Source organism: Epargyreus clarus, unplaced genomic scaffold (genome assembly GCF_041222505.1).
Source record: "Epargyreus clarus isolate Ecla_fem2 unplaced genomic scaffold, WU_Ecla_fem_2.2 ptg000010l, whole genome shotgun sequence".
Taxonomy (NCBI): Eukaryota; Metazoa; Arthropoda; class Insecta; order Lepidoptera; family Hesperiidae; genus Epargyreus; species Epargyreus clarus.
The window spans coordinates 3,977,074-3,993,685 of NW_027332218.1; the positions used below are offsets into that span (position 1 = coordinate 3,977,074).

At 35.2% G+C, this 16,612-nt stretch overlaps 1 protein-coding gene across 1 annotated transcript in view; it reads right to left on the reverse strand.

Moving 5' to 3' along the window:
- The window catches only part of Gcy (receptor type guanylyl cyclase), a 144,529-nt gene that overhangs the window by 40,452 nt on the left and 87,465 nt on the right, over positions 1-16,612 (reverse strand). Inside the window, exons 4-8 of the mRNA XM_073077129.1 lie at positions 12,532-12,745; positions 5,264-5,378; positions 4,651-4,798; positions 2,974-3,172; positions 1,354-1,445 (exon numbers count right to left, since the gene is read on the reverse strand). Coding sequence (XP_072933230.1) covers positions 1,354-1,445; positions 2,974-3,172; positions 4,651-4,798; positions 5,264-5,378; positions 12,532-12,745 — 768 coding nt within the window. The remainder of the gene's footprint in view (positions 1-1,353; positions 1,446-2,973; positions 3,173-4,650; positions 4,799-5,263; positions 5,379-12,531; positions 12,746-16,612) is intronic.

The following is a 16,612-nucleotide window of genomic DNA, read 5'->3' on the forward strand; positions in this document are numbered from 1 at the left end:
GAAAGTCATATTCCCACAAGTGGCGAGAGGGGAAACTTTCGATAAGTTCCTCATTCCAAAGCGGCCATTCCGAAGTTGGAATATTGATGGCCGTAACAGGAGGCTGAGAGTTACGAGTTTTGAACTGGATTTTTTTAAGCTTTCTCTTGTTGACAGAGATTTAGGAGGCTGGTAATGGATTTACTAAATATATTGCGATCACTACTTTTTTATATAAAATAGAAGTAACAGACGACAGCGCCCCTAGCGGATTGTATCAGAACTGATTGGAAATATATGGGAAATACGTAAAAAAAAACAAAAACAGTCATTTTTGTCGAAACGTAAAAAAATCATACTAAGGGTACAGAAACGACTCATAAAAAACAATCAGATAAATATTCTGATCAAAACCACTAAATCAATGAAACAGGACCAAAGGAAAATTTGGCAAAGCGCGAACATCAAAGGGAATCGACGAATTGCCGCAGATCTGAGTATTACGATCTCTGTCTGAAAGTTACAATGATACATCATAATATCCTTGAATAATACATCCGAAAACTTTCACTTGGTTTGTTTTTGTTAGATAAAAGTATACGTGGTTTTCTGTCAATAAACATACAAAGGTTTATGATACAGCCGTTATAAGACTAGAAAGGTATATATAACTACATAGTACGGTCACATTGTTAAGTGCTTACTACCGCCCATGTACTTGCGTTGACACTACCGAAGGCTATGGAAGTTGCCTCATACGTAAGTTGTTTGAAAGATAGAACTCTCAGTGGCTTGACTCCGGCGGCACCACCACACCTACTTCTGCCTAATAACAGCAATGTTAAGCGCTGCTGTGTTGTGGTTGGTTGCGTGTGGTAAGGGACGCTTTTCTGAGGCGTTCCAGCTTAGTCCTCTAGGGGTAACGGCGCATCTGTGGTCGACCTCAGATAAGAATTTAATCTTTTCTGGGGTTGATTAAAGTAACCACTTTCCATCAGGTGCACTCTGCATGCTCGTCTGCTATTCTAATGTTATATAAAAAAAAACATCCACTAACATTATTTTATATTGTAAAAATAAATAAATAGATTTCAGTCCCAAGTATCTACGTGATTAATGTCCTTAAAGGTTCAATAAAATATTTTAGGCTGTACCTAAAAATTAATTCATGGGTCAATTGGCTGCTTCTTAATCAAAATCCTTTAAAAATTAAAATAAATCTATTTCAAGGTCTTAATTCCATACATAATTTGGCGGACTAAAAATTACAAACTTCGTCTTCAATACAAGCGCTTACCGTCCCTTAAAGATGTCTCATAAAAATGCCCACAGCCTACCGCCATAAACGTAATCACAGTATATTTATCCACTGACCTGAAACTTGCTGGTAGTGGGGTTCATGTCGAGTAGGGAGTACGACGCCACGCGGTCGCCATTTTCATTTATTATCACCTCGCCCGTTATACCTGGAAGAATATTGTGGTTAGTACTTTTTAAACTACAGTAGTAAAAGTCTAGTACTGTGTAGAAAGTCTAAAGTTTTTCAAAGAATAAACATCTGTAATCAACCCCAAATAGGATTAGATATTCCTACCTGAGGTCGGCCACAGATGCGCCGCTACTAGGAGACATACTTTGCCGAGGCGACCTCAGGGAGGTCGCCTCGGCAAAGTATGTCTCCCTCACCACACCCTTCAAACCAGAACATAGCAGCGTTTAACACTACTATTATTAGGCAGAAATAGGTGTGACGGTGATGCCGCCGGAATCGAACCACAAAGGGCTTTACCACCTTCAAAAGTGTAGTAGTGTGGTATCTAATAGCCAATGGTTATTTGTCGTTTTCAACCCATTACTGTCCACTACTGGGCACAGGTCTCCTCTCAGAGTAAGACGGAATTCAGACCAAACTCCATGGCTTCGGCCAAGTGTAAATAGACCTTATACACCCGTGAAAGACGTTTTTATAAAACTTTCAGTCATGCAGCTCTCCTTACGATGTTTAAAATAAATAAAGTAAATATTGAAGAAATATAAAGTTTCAAGTAGAAATATGTAGGTGTGACGAAGTTTCTCTGCAGTCGAACTACACAGAATTCAACCACATTCGTTAATTAACAAAGCGAAATGAAAATCCTCGCCAATAACTCTGAACTTTCTTGTCGATATTAATAATATTTCTTGGCAATATTTCTTGGTACTTTAAACTTAATCTATAGTTGAAATATTGGCAATGAAGGAACTTTTGCCTACTTGCCAAGTTACTATTGATAGTTCGAAAAACAATCTCTTTGGAAAGTCTAGAAATAAAAGTCATTAAAACTATCAACGGCTATTGTTTCGTTGTTTGTTCGGTAATATTAATTTACACCAAAAATATTAAAATACTTGTTAAATACGCAGGCAGTACGTATCTAGTATTCGTCCCGAGAGCGTAGAGTAAAACTCCATCGTAGCACGGCGCTACGACTACGCAGATCAACATTATGTTCGTAGACCTTTCCCCGAAAATTTTTACTCCACGTATTCAGTACCCTTACCATGAGTTTTTACGTGTCGACAAATATGACTGTTTTGGTATTTGTTTACGTATTGGCCCATACTATTTCCAAGTTCCGACACAATCCGCTAGGGGCGCTGATTGGAAATAGTATGGGCCAATGCGTAAACAAATACCAAAACAGTCATATTTGTCGACACGTAAAATATCACGGTAAGGGTACAGCTAACAGCAGCGCCATGGCCCCGCAAGAAGTTCTGGTGTCGTAACATTTCCAGATGAGCGTAGTGGAATATCGCATTGTAGAACTTTGCTATGAAAACGAAATTTAACTCTTGCTCTTACTCGCCTGCTTCACATATTCCTAATAACAGCACCACTATCTAACCTAACCAGCGATGATCCTAGCATGTCCATTGAAAAGTAGACATAGTAAAGTCCACATCGTAGCACTCCGCTACGAATGCGAACATCGACATCAAGTTCGTCCTTACCTTGAAATGTTCTACTCCACATGTTCTTTATAACAGCAGCGCCATCTAGCTGCCCCCGCGGGTTATGTGACTGTCGTAGCGTATCGTTAAGCGCGAGCGCGTAGAGCAACACTGCGTCGTAGAACGCTGCTACGAATGTCGACACCATTTCTCCTTTGCCGAAGGTGTAGTTGTACTTCGTAGCGGCTAGCTCCTTTACCTACAATAAAATAGTATATAGAAAATAATTTATTAAAAAGGTAAACTTTGTGCAAGGTTTGACATAGTTTATTTGGAATATGGTAGGACTAGTATAGTTGTGAGCGGCTTAAGGTAGAGACCCTTTTCTATATAGTTGTTTGCAGGTGTCAATGAACGGCAAAGACTACTTGCTATCACGTGGACTGCAAGCTTCATTGGCACTTCAATCTTACCAACAACGGTAACCTGGCACTTGTCGAAAATTATATTTTTTTTTTTTTCTAAATCGAAAAAAATGATAGAAATCGGCATTTATTGGTAGCCATAAATATAGTTGGGAATCTTTCAAGTGAAGTGGCAATAACTACGGATATTACAGAGTCTATCTTCAATCTGAAAGTTACAGATTATGTGGAAACGTAGATGGAGTGTGTGAATTCCCTCCTGTATATACTGCAGTGATTTATGAAATAAAACGTCTCCGAAAATAAATTGTCTCATTTTTTTCGTATTCCATGGAGTGTATAATGTATTATTTGCTTTGGTGTTGCAAATAAAAAAAAATTGCTTTGCTCGTTTGATGTCATATTCGAAACCTGCGAAGAATATATGTAGTATGTATTTTTATTTTTGCTAGAAGCGCAGTAGTCGAGTTATTTATATGTTGGCGTTGTAAGCCGACTGCTGCCACATTGCTGGTCATGGGATTTAAGGCCATAATCCACACTAACACATTGACTCAGTGCAGATTTGTAAACGTAACATATCTGACAAAAAAAATCTTAGGCATGAAACCTCACGATGTTTCCTTTGCCTTTTAAGCAAGTGATAACTAATTTCAAACACGCACATAACTTCGAAATATCAGAGTTTCGTGCTTGGGATTCGACCCTAGAATCCCACAATTCAGGGCCGAGTTTCGTACCTCTACGCTATGACTGCTTTGTTATTCATGTACATTGTATGTACGCGAAAAACAATATTTTATATTTATGTACAATTTATGTTGATACATTTGCATTTAGTATTTGTTGGTTCCATTTTCGAGTTTTGTACGCGCTATCTGTCGTTTTGCTATAATAAATCTTTGTTGTATTTCGTACAGTACCTGTTATGTAACATTGCTAGTAGATGCAATTTTAAAATGTCACAAGAATGAAATGTGCGAGGTCTCTCGAAAATCTCTCCTTGTTATGTCGAACAAAATAAATCAAGATCCAAATAAAATAGGTATTCCCAAATATTTAACTTAGATTTAAATTTGTGTTTTTTTATAATATAGGAGTAGATATGGTTATGGTGGTATGAGTATGGTTCTAGATATAGATGTTTATGTAACGTTATGGGTGTTTATGTAGGTATACGTTTTTGTTCGTATGTGTTTATTCCCTGTCTACCTAATGACCAAGTCATGACACGAACCCTACTAAATATATGTAATAGTACCTAATCATCACACAGTAATTTGAAAACGATTAAAATAGAACCAATTTGTACCTCATCGGAAAACTTCAAGTACTCCTTCTTTTCTGGTGCAGGGCTGGTGACGGTAAGGACAGCGCTATACGCCCGTCTCGCTCGCTCGTTCCGCTCCTCAGTGTCACCTTCCACCTTCCAAGGCTCCTTAGAAGATGCTGATGCTAGACTGAATACAAAACAACATAACTTTAAATCTCATATTATTAGTTATTAAGAATTTAAGTTAGGATTAAAACTACTTCGCAACAATCCGCTACCAGTATGTATGATGGTATATATTTTTAAACCATGCAGTATGTAATGACCCTCTTCCCTTCCACATGCGTGCAGATGCAAAAAATAAAAATATACACCTAAAATACATAAATTTATTGGTGAAGTAAAACAGGAAAATTGGCTACTTCACATGAATTAAATAATTATCACTTTAAGCACCACCGCCAAATCTACTTCTACTTAAACAGAAGTGTTAAATGTTACCGTGTCCTGCTTTAAAGGCCGACCTCAGATAAATTAATCTTATTTGGAGTTGATTGCAGATGTCCATGGGCGAGAGTAGCACTTACCATCAGGTGAACTGCATTCTCATTTCCTACTTTTATATTATAAAAAAGTTACATTGCTAACTTACTTAGAAAACAGTTCGATGTTGAAGAACACATATTCGCCAGATGATACCATGTTGAGATCGTCCGCTGCTAACATTATCTCCCTTACTGTGCTTGGATTGGCACATAACACCACAACTGAAACAAACAAAACGATATTACATATATCGACTAATGGCCAATATGACATAGGTCGTAGGGCACTATACTCAAAGTTATTGTCGTCTACCCAGTACTGTCCCACTGCTGGGTCTCTGTCACAATGTAAGGGTTTTAGGCTAGAGTCGGCCGCGCTGACCCAGTGCGAATTGGAGTTCACACACTCGTGGTCGATTGAGAACTTTATTTTTTTTTAACTTTAACGTACGCATTTCTTCACAATATTTTAATTTATCTAATAGTAATCGATGATTAATTTCTAATACACACATAAATTAAAATCAACAGCGATGCGTTCTTGCGTGCCTGACATTGACCATCTAAGCCATCGATTGAAAGACTGACTTTCAACAACAAGATTATCACCGCCTTGCTTATGTGTTAGCTTATTAAAAATATAACGCCATCTATAAACAGTAACTCATTTTTGTTGTAGAGTAAGTTTTTACAAAAAGTCTAATTTAAGCATAATACTAAAAGAACGTAGGTCTTTGAAAGTAACTTAATAGGAATCACTTGGGCTTCGCTTCATAGAAAATCTGTACCATAAAATAAATAAAAATTGCTCCAACGCCAATACAGTGCAATGGATACACAGTTCTCGGAGCTCTCTATTTTCTATACAACGCTGTATTCCTAAAGTGTATTTTGTGGAACTGTGGGTTCCGTGGAAAAGTGGAGGGTACCGTGAAATTACTGTTATAGAATAGTTAGACTATTTTTATTACTAATTAGTTTTATAGAAACAAAAAATGATTTTATAAAAGCGCGGATAACGTGATGAGTAACTTTTGTAGTCAACGAGAAGTCGTTTCTTGCATAATATTATTATAATAACCTCACATAAAAAACAGCAATATATTGGTTTAAAATTCATGCTGCTAGTCCAATGTTTAAATCTAGGCTAAATGCGATTTTCGATGATGACAACGCCATTTTACATGCCATACGTGATTCACGTAAATAGGGTTTCGTTGGTATGCCAAAATGCTCCAGTTCAGTTGTAATATTTTTATGTGTACCGCAGAATATTAAACATTTATATTCCGTACATTTTATATTCCGTAACCTTAAAAGTTTAGGAACCACTGCAATAAAGTCCAATATCACATATCAAAATTTGATCCGTTGACAATCAAGTGCTGTTTGTTCAAGATGTACCGACAAAGCCGGGATACATTTTCGACGAATGTTAAACATATCAAAAGATTTTGTCAATATTTCACCAACGATTCTGCTTTACCCGTCTGTGAGGGATGGAGGGATATATGTTTGCCGTATGTTACGTATGTTTGTATTTATTTCTCTAAAATGGATTGATGGATTCTCGCATATGGAGTGTCATTAAATTACAGTTAGTGCTAGTGACGCGAAGTAGATTTATGTTTCATAATAACGAAGCGACGTTTGCAATTTGCATGTTTTCGGCGTTATGTTCACGCGCCACGCTCGACAACGCTCCGAAACGTTCGAGCGAGCTGCAACGCTTTTTATGTCCCACGGCCATAGAATGCCCACGACTGGTCACTTCCCCCGGGCTAAATTTCTCTCCACAAATGGGGGAGATCTGAAGCATAGGTACTCAAGCAAGATGGGTATATGTATGAGTTGCTGACTCTGCCGGACGCTGACATGATAATAACTGGGACTGCGCAACGGAAGCGCGAATGAAATTATACCACTATTGGTCGCCCATCCAACTTTCGATTTGATGTTACTTAGCGTTGTAGATTGGGTGAGATCCGCACACATAAACAAAGTTTTATGCGAATATCACTCCTAATTTTCAGATACGAGATAAAGAAATATCTCGCCATATAGGTGACACAGGTAAATGTACTAAAATATTTTCGTAGATAGTAATATTAAATAAAGTAGATTTTTGAAGAGAAATGTAAGTATAACTCGAAAGCTTTTAAGGATTACTACCAGCGACATCCATTTCATGATGGTAACTTAAAATCTGTTCCCCGCTTTAATATTTTTGTTAAGAAATATACCATTTTAAAAGTATAAGAGACGAAAGTTTGTGATTCTTTCTCACAAAAAGATTCGCGAAGCTTTGATGATTACAGTTTCGTTTACGCTTAGCCCTTATTTTTTTCATAAAATAACAAGGGTTTGTTGTTTCCTAATGAGGCAATATCCGGGAAAACAATGACGTCATCGTTTGTTAAGGGACGGTTTCCGAATGTTTTTAAATGGTAATATTTCTTCAATTAATAAATAAATGCTGATGTTGCATTTAATTAAATATCAATTTACAAGATTTAAATGCGGATTTAGTTCCAATAATGATAATGAATTTTCTCTAATGATGACCACTTCTAACAAAAGCAAAGACCACTCCAGAAAAGATAAATCAGACAGTAATTATAACGTCTAATTTCCACTAATAAGTACTGCTGAACATGGCTATATTAGATGTCTATGTAAAGGTTATTAAGGTTAAAGCTAAATAGAATAATACCTGTATCAAAAATAATTAATACAAGGAACATTTTGACATATTAGTACGAAACAATCATTATTATCAGTACTGCTGAACATGGCTATATTAGATGTCTATGTAAAGGTTATTCAGGTTAAAGCTAAATAGAATAATACCTGTGTCAAAAATAATTAATACAAGGAACATTTTGACATATTAGTACGACACAATCATTATTATCATATAGAGACGAAACCAATTAGATAAAAATACGAAAAGAATAGTTTGTGTTGATATTTGCTAAAGCTAATAATGAAGGTAATAAAATATGTTACATAACGCAATACAAGCCGTACATTCAACGACAGTATTTTTTTATTTTAAAATTGTTGTACGTGTTTGTACAAAACAGAATTAAGATATACTTTTTTTAAACTAAAACGTAAAAGCTATGAATCTTCACATGGTTCATCTACCACACACGTGTTGAATTATCGTCGATATAAGAGCGTATGTACGAGTATCAAGGCTTCGTAAGTCATCAAAAACTGAAACTCTAATTTAACTTTTTTGCTGAGTCCTAACCAGAGTATCATCAAAGACTTAAGAGTCATAGGAGTTCGAAATTCAGATTACGCCTTATAAAACCAAATAACCAAAGAGCAATATCCCCAGAACATCAACTACATAACGAGAGTGACACCTCACATGATAGTATGAAGCCTGTAAAAACCTGATGCATAAATCAATAAATATGCAACAGCTCGGCGACTGAAATTGGAAGTATGTCCCTTGACACGTACAGAATGTATGTAGGTACAATATTGTTGATGTAGTCACTCTGTATTCATAAGCTTTGCTAACCGTTCTAATGATCTTGAATTTTGGCTGCAACCCTTCTTTTATGATGCTGATGAGCAATTTAGTCTACACTACGTTGCAATTATAAATAACTGGAGAAATGTTGGGATTATTCCTGTATAATAGAAGTAGCAGACGAGCATGCAGTCTAGGTAATATTCAGTAGCTACTGCCGACCATGGATATCTGCAATCAACCCCAGATGAGACCTGATTCTCATCTGAGGTCGGCCACATATGCGCCGCTACCTCTGAGGACTAAGCTAGAATGCCTCGGAAAAGTATATCTCCCTTACCAGACCCTTCTAACTAGAACACAGCAGCACTTAACACTGTGGTTACAGGTGTAGCGGTGGTGCCGCCGGAGTCGTACAGAGGGCTGAACCACCTAACTATTAGTGCCTTACTTTAATTGCCTTTTAAAGTTAATATATAATAAGATAGTACGTACTCCAATAAGGCTAGCTCATAAACTACAATGAACGGCTTAACGTGTCCTCTAAAGCACGGATCTTATTAATGTTTACACTGCACTTCTTATGAGGGACTTCTAAGAAGTTTACGTGACGCCCGAAGCACAGATGTATACATGCTGCGTCTTTGAACACATTTACTTAAAAGTTTAAGTATCTTCCGAAGCACAGATGTTTAAACTTTTCCTCTAATGACTAATATCTAAGAATTTACGTATTTTACGAAGTACAGATGTCAATACCCGCCCTTCTAATAAGGAATTTGCTTATGGTTTTACTTCGAAGTGACGTGAAATATAAGTTCAGGACTTAGTCTTGAAGTATTTGCTATAAAAAAATAGGAAAAAGGTACTAATGGAAATTATTGCTAGTTATGTAAGACAGGAGTTTCAATAAATGTAATTAATGCGTATTTTCCTTCTCCATTTTTAGTAATTTGTAATATTATATTTTAGGAGACACATGACAGTTATACGTCAGTAAAATGTAGAAAAAAATTTATTGAATGTTTAATCATTTCAATCTTATCCCGTACGCTTATAGCATAAGGATTCGAAATGAATGAAAGAAATAAATTGAAGTGGCACCTTACAGTACACTGTATTTTATTAAACAGAGTGTACTGTAAGGTGCCTTTTCAATATAATATAAAATAATTTACTTACAAAATACTTTATTTAATGCAAGCTTCAAATAAACCAAGGGATGATTATGAAAAAACCCCACCCAATGTCCCAAACACTCGCAATATGCAAGTACTCTCTTACAATAATATTTTTAAGTTGTGAAAAGATTTTAAATTTCAGTCTTTTCAACTTCGGCGCTTACGTTTTACTTTCACGTCTTGTGTTCAAAATCAGCTTACATTTAGTTGGTTTTGTATAGACTTACTACCTGAGTAACATTACTTATACATATAGAGAGAGATTAACTAATGTAAGTCTATATGAATACACCTAAACTTACATTAGAACATTCACAAAGAGCAGTGAACATTCATCATTTACATGTCTTCTTCACTAAAGAACAAACAACAATTTTTTGACTACCTATTTTAGTCATCATTGATCTCAAAAGTTGTTAACAAATAATTTTGTCTATTTACATTCAATTATTATTTTTAACAATTCTTGTCTCCATAACAACCCTGCTTCGTTTTCTAACAAAAATAAACTCCACCATTTTCATAGAAAACTGATTATATTTCAGATTTGTATGCCCCATTAACTCTATCCGACAGATGTTCCCGCAAGCCCAGTTTTTACGGATGAAAGGGTTAACCGTTCCAGCGATAAACGACAAACATTTCTTGCTGAAAACTGTCCGTGACATAGTATTTTCATTCCCTTCATAAGTGATTTCCTCGGAAATACAGCTACATCTGCTTACTGGACCCTTCGTATACATAATAGCCCAAGCCGTTTCTTGTCATAACTTTCCGAGATGTCATCCATACTGAAATAGTTACCCTGATTTCTTTTATAGGGGTTATTGAAAGAAATGTTGCTCAATCGCGTTTTAAAGAGATATAGATTGTCTTTTGATTCTCTGATTGGACTTTTTCTTTTATTGGTTCGAGAAAAGTATGGTACGGCCGTGCCGCTTTTTACACGCTTATATTAGCTTCACTTGTATGTTTGTCAGTGATAACTCCGTTTTTCAATAGAAAGAGGTCAACGTACATCCTTATCTTACCCTGCATGTGTAAAAGAATGAAATAGCGAAATACCGAAAGCTTTTTAGTTGATTTTATCATAAAAGCGTGTAGTTTTTTGAACTATTCTATTTTTGGCTCGACTTGGCGGCACGGCCGTGCCTCCTGATGCGAAAACCGTCGTACAACTTTTATTAGCTTTTTTGCTTTTGATAATATAGTATAGATTTATTGTACTTAGAGACTGTGTACTCGTATCTACTCCCATATATTATTCTAAACATTTCAGTTTCCCACATACATCAAATAATAATTCACGGAACAATTTCATACCGTCTGAGAGGAGGGTTAAATTGTTTAGTGGTCGGACGCTTTCTACTTCATTCATTATAATAACTAGAGTTGAATATATTTTCTATACTTAACGCTACAGATTTTTTACAGATCATGTATTATATAGTAAAAGTAATTTTTGGAGCCTTCTTGGAATAATAAAATTACCATTTTATTGTGGTTTATAAAAGAGCAATAAGATTCTTATTGTATAAATTGAAAGGTTGCAGAACCAATAAGTTTCTGTAAGCGTGTACCAACGCTACACTTATTTCGAGCGTGGAGCAGTTCTTTGGTTTCAGTGGAAGGGTCGGTTTGCTTACGTATGAGGAACCTTAGTCCTCAGGACTTGTAACGCATCTGTGGTCAACTTCAGACCCCCTGTTTTACATGGATATAGTTACAAACGACCATATGCGGCAATGCACACTTACCATCAAGTAGACTGCATGCTTGTGTTACTTTAACATTATAAAAATCGATCCGATTTTATTTTTTAAAATAAAATATAGTTTTAATAATACGGTTGAAGATATTAGGTCAAACAAAACAAAGATATTGTCCGAAATTAAGCTCAATCTCAAGATACTAATAGAAAGCTGAGCCCAAACAAGTCACGCTCAGTGACGCTCAGAAGTTACTTGATAGTTCTTTAGAAGTCTAACGTTGGTACTGTAATATAATACATTCAAGGATTTACGGACAAACTCCAGCAATGAGATGAATATTTGGATTAATTAATCCATATTTCACGATGGGTCACATACAAGAAAGATAGACACGATCCGTTGTTTTGAATAATGTGTTAAAATTTTCCCATTCATATTTACTGCACTCTAACACAGTCCGGATTAGATAATTAGGTATTTATATAAAATAATCTCGTTAATTTATACGTTAAATAGAACGCAAAAATATTGTGTTTGCTTTAATTACTATGTATTTTAATTTTCATGAGGATCCGTAGTACGGTATGTTAGGCCTTATTACGCCTATAAACACGTCAGACACAAACTGTATCACACAAAATCATATTTTATACAATATTTTAATAGGCACCACCAGTCTTCTCGACCACTACCGTAACACAATATTAGATACAAACACGTAATGTTAATATGAAAATAGCATTTTGTCTGAACCGGCACGCGGATGAAACGCTCTATGTCTGTAGATCAAAATTAATCCTTAGAAGTGTTAATGATTGGATAAACGGCGTTCATTTTACATATACAATACAAATATTTATGTTTACGTGTAAGACACATAATAAGATATACCGTGTATTTCACGGTATTTCTTTTCAGTAAGAAATATTCATAGGTAGACAAAAATTAAATGAAACACATTGCCATTGTTTTCAACCTTCTTATATACTCACTTCTGGTACTCATCGAGAGCTTATGCAAGAACTCCTTGATTTTGGTGGTGGTGATGTTCATGTTTTCATCGAAGGGAATGTTGAGAATACTGCGCCCTTCTTTCTGGAGGACAGTGTAGATGGCGCTTAGCGTCAAGAAGCAGGGACTGTTCCCTTTGCCGGTGGATATGTCGTTGTTGTGGTACAGCATACCCGGCTTACGCCAGTTGAATTCCTGGAACAAAGAGAAAAAGCTCTTTAACTTATTTCATCATCTACCCATTATTGTCCCACTGCTGGGCATGGGTCTCTTCTCAGAATGAGAAGGATTAGGCCATAGCCCACCGCGCCCACCTTTGAGATTTTTTTTTACTCTCTCAGGTGAACAGGTTTCCTCACGATGTTTTCCTTCACCGTTTAAGCAAGTGATAATTAATTTCTAATACGCAGATAACTTTGTAAAATCAGAGCTGCGTGCCTGGGATTTAAACCTCGGACCCTTCGATCGAGAGGCTAAGTTTCTTAACCTATCTATCTAGCTATCATTGCTTTAACTTATTTAGCAAACATCAAAAATATAGATATAAACATATACTTTCTACCATAACCCTCACAAATAGACGATCAGAGAGAGACCAATGTCTTCTTATATACAATTTTAAACGAATTTTCCTCTCCCTTTCTGCTTTTCTGCATTGCCCTATACTCCTCGTAATAAAAAATAAGTATACCAGCAGTACTTTTATACTTCGGTCATGTAATTATTACAATAAACACCTTCAAAGCGAACCCCTTCTGCAACTCGGTAGGTATACAAGAGGAGTGTACGACAGATAATGCGAGAACTTAAGTTAAATTATTACATCCACTTTATTTAATGTAATTTTATTATGTTTGTGTATCTGTTTTAATGGTGTTACTTTATGTTTATTTTGCTTATATCTTATTAAAAAAATTATTTGTCAAAACTCTGATTATTTCTTTAAGGTGTATTAATGAACCATTTACCTATGTAGTATGCATTGTCTGTTTCCCAAATAAATAAATGAGATTTTAGACTCAGTTTCTATTTATCATTCACTTAGTAAGAAACACGATCGGCAAATTTTGATAATTGCCATTATATTTATGATAAAAAACAAATATAGTTTCCTATTTAGTCAAGTGTTTCCAATCAAGTCAATCGGACTATAGTAGCACTGGAGCAAGGTTCGATTTCGGTGCAATCAATTTGCTGATGTTTCAAGAACTTGCTCTGACCGTATTAGTTGAACAAAAGTTATACAAAATAAAGTGACTTATCTGGCTGAACATCAGCCGTTTTCTCAAGTAACCTAATATACCTGTTGCTAACCACTCGTTCTATTTGTCCTTCAAAATGACAAAGTTTAAGGTCATAGTACATCATTAAAGCTGACTGGCGAATTATTAATTTTAATGAAGCTGTTCTAATTATCCAGTAATATAGTGTCCAGTGTCTAATAAAGGACAAAACTTCGTTCGCCGATAATTAGATAATTTTAAGACCCATTTTGGTGCTAAAACTACTTCGCAACAATCCGCTACCCACATGTATGATGGTTATTTTAAACCATGCATTATGTACCTACCACCCTCCCTTCCACAACGGACGCGTGCAAATGCAAGAAATAAAATTTTACACCATACATACCACCACCAACACGTGTTTTGCTCCAAAACGGAGCATCATAAGGGTAAGTTGACTCTACGATGGTTAATTGTTAAGTGACGTTAACTATCAAAAATTAATACAGCAAATAGCTTCAATCTCTCTACATTTTATATCTAACTTGTAATTGTGTTAATGATCATGCAAATAAAACAATTGGTAACAACAACCCGTACCACAAACAATAACCCGTAGAGAACTCTGGATTCATATTTTTTATTTACATACTTTATATAGTTTTATTAACACAAATAAAAAAAGCCAATGACTATATACGAACTAGACACATTAATCAATATGAAATTACCAATTACTTTTAATGGATTTTTTTATTTTTATTTCGATCCTAATGGACATTATTATCAGCACATTACTATCCTTTTTGTTGGACATGAGTTTCCACTCAAAGTAAGATGGGCTTAGGATGAGAACAACGCTGAACAAATACGGACTGGTAAACTTCAAACATCTTTGAGAACATTGTGGAAACTCTCAGGCCATAACATTTCTCCTAATATTCCTATTTCTTCTTTACGTTGATGCATGGTATAATTATTTAATATGTAAGCATAGACAAGTCTCACGGCTGAAATTCTGTCAACCGTTTAATAGTTGTCATGGTGTAAAAACACGAAATTGAAGAAAAGTGCGGAGAAATATCCTTTCATTCGTAAGTGATCTAAAAACTACATCTTTTTAATATTTTTTTAAACACGAAAATAGATGCCAGTGTCAATTTTAATTGTCAAAACTGGTTACATTTTCTTGTTAGGAGTAAGTAATCTTTACTAATCTATGTATGTAGTTCCGTAATTCAGTCATAGGAAATATTACTAGGAAGATAAGGTCTATTCGTAGTAAAAAAGTTATGGTTGAGGATCATTCAATATTGGACAAAGGTTTAGCAGTGCCACTGAGCTATTTTGGCTTGCGAAGAACAAAAGGAATTAAGCAGAGCTGCCAATAATAACGAATTGGGTTGTCACCAGAAGAATAAGAATATTCGCTTACCGCAAAATAAAACGGAGATGCCTGGAATTTGGAATTTGTGGTATTCAAATTCGAGTCTTCTGTACTCTGTATATTTCAAGTGGTCTGGTATTGGGTGGTAGGCCTAAAATAGCTTGAAGTGAGAAGTGGAATTTGGAACTTTAAAAAAATCAAGGTGACATTAAAATACAGTAGGTACAAAGATATTTATACCTGTTCGTTTGTCTTTTGACAAAAACGATGATTGATTAATTATTTCCTGATTGTGCTAAGCAACAGCTTAGTAATAGGTAGGTCTATGTTACATAATCGTTGCGAGTTGCAAAAACTTAGTATTTTGACAGTATGTTCAGTGTAGTAATATAAGCGACCTTCAATGCAGGAAATTCAGGGTTTGATCCCCAATCAGAAAGACATCTAAACCATAAATTTAGATTTTTTGTCCTGGGTCTAAGCGTTAATCAAATCAAATCAAATTTTTTTATTCAAAATAGGTTCTTTACAGAGCACTTTTTGAATGTCAAACTACCACCACTTCACAAGGTGTTTCGTTATGGAGAAGAAGCGGCGAAAGAAACTCCATAACACACATCTTTTAAAAAAATGGATTTTACAATGTTAAACTTAACCTAATGGTACATGTGGAGCTGGAACTACTTCAGACCACACCGTTTTGTCAGTCAAATAATCACTTATTTTATAGTACGCTTTTTTACATAGCGTTTGTTTAACGACATGTTTGAACTTTTTTTCTGTGAGATTCAAAATGTGGTCAGGTATTCTATTGTAGTAGCGAATACAGTTACCCATAAAAGATCGAGCCACCTGGCATAATCTATGTTTAGGAATTGCTAATTTATTTCTATTTCTAGTATTAAAGTTATGGTGGTTACTATTTTTTTCAAACATATCAGTATGTTTTCTTATATACATAATATTTTCATAGATAAAATTCTTTCATAGATAATGGCACCCATGACACAATTAATCCCAGTATAATTGCGAAAAAGAGTGTAAAAAGTAACAAGCGTTAAAGCATCAATTCCAGAGCTAAGAGAAAATAGTATATTCTTAATTGGTTACTGAAATTTTACCTGACTTGAGATACAAATTTGCACACAATTTGGATTTGAATGACAATGATCATTGGCTTAGTGACGTTAATCCAAATCAAATATGACCAACACATCAATATGGGGGATCAATTATTTTTTTATACGCCCCGATGATTTAGGTTTCAAATGAAAGGTGTTTTTGAGGAGAATGCAACAAACAAAATTATGTTTATAAACAATGTTTTTTAGATTATTTTTTATTATTATTACTGAACTCAGTTATACCTATCTTTTAAACAAAATAATATTAGAATTTTTGTCATGACTTTAAAGTAATCGACTGATAAATAGGTGCATAGTCCAACTT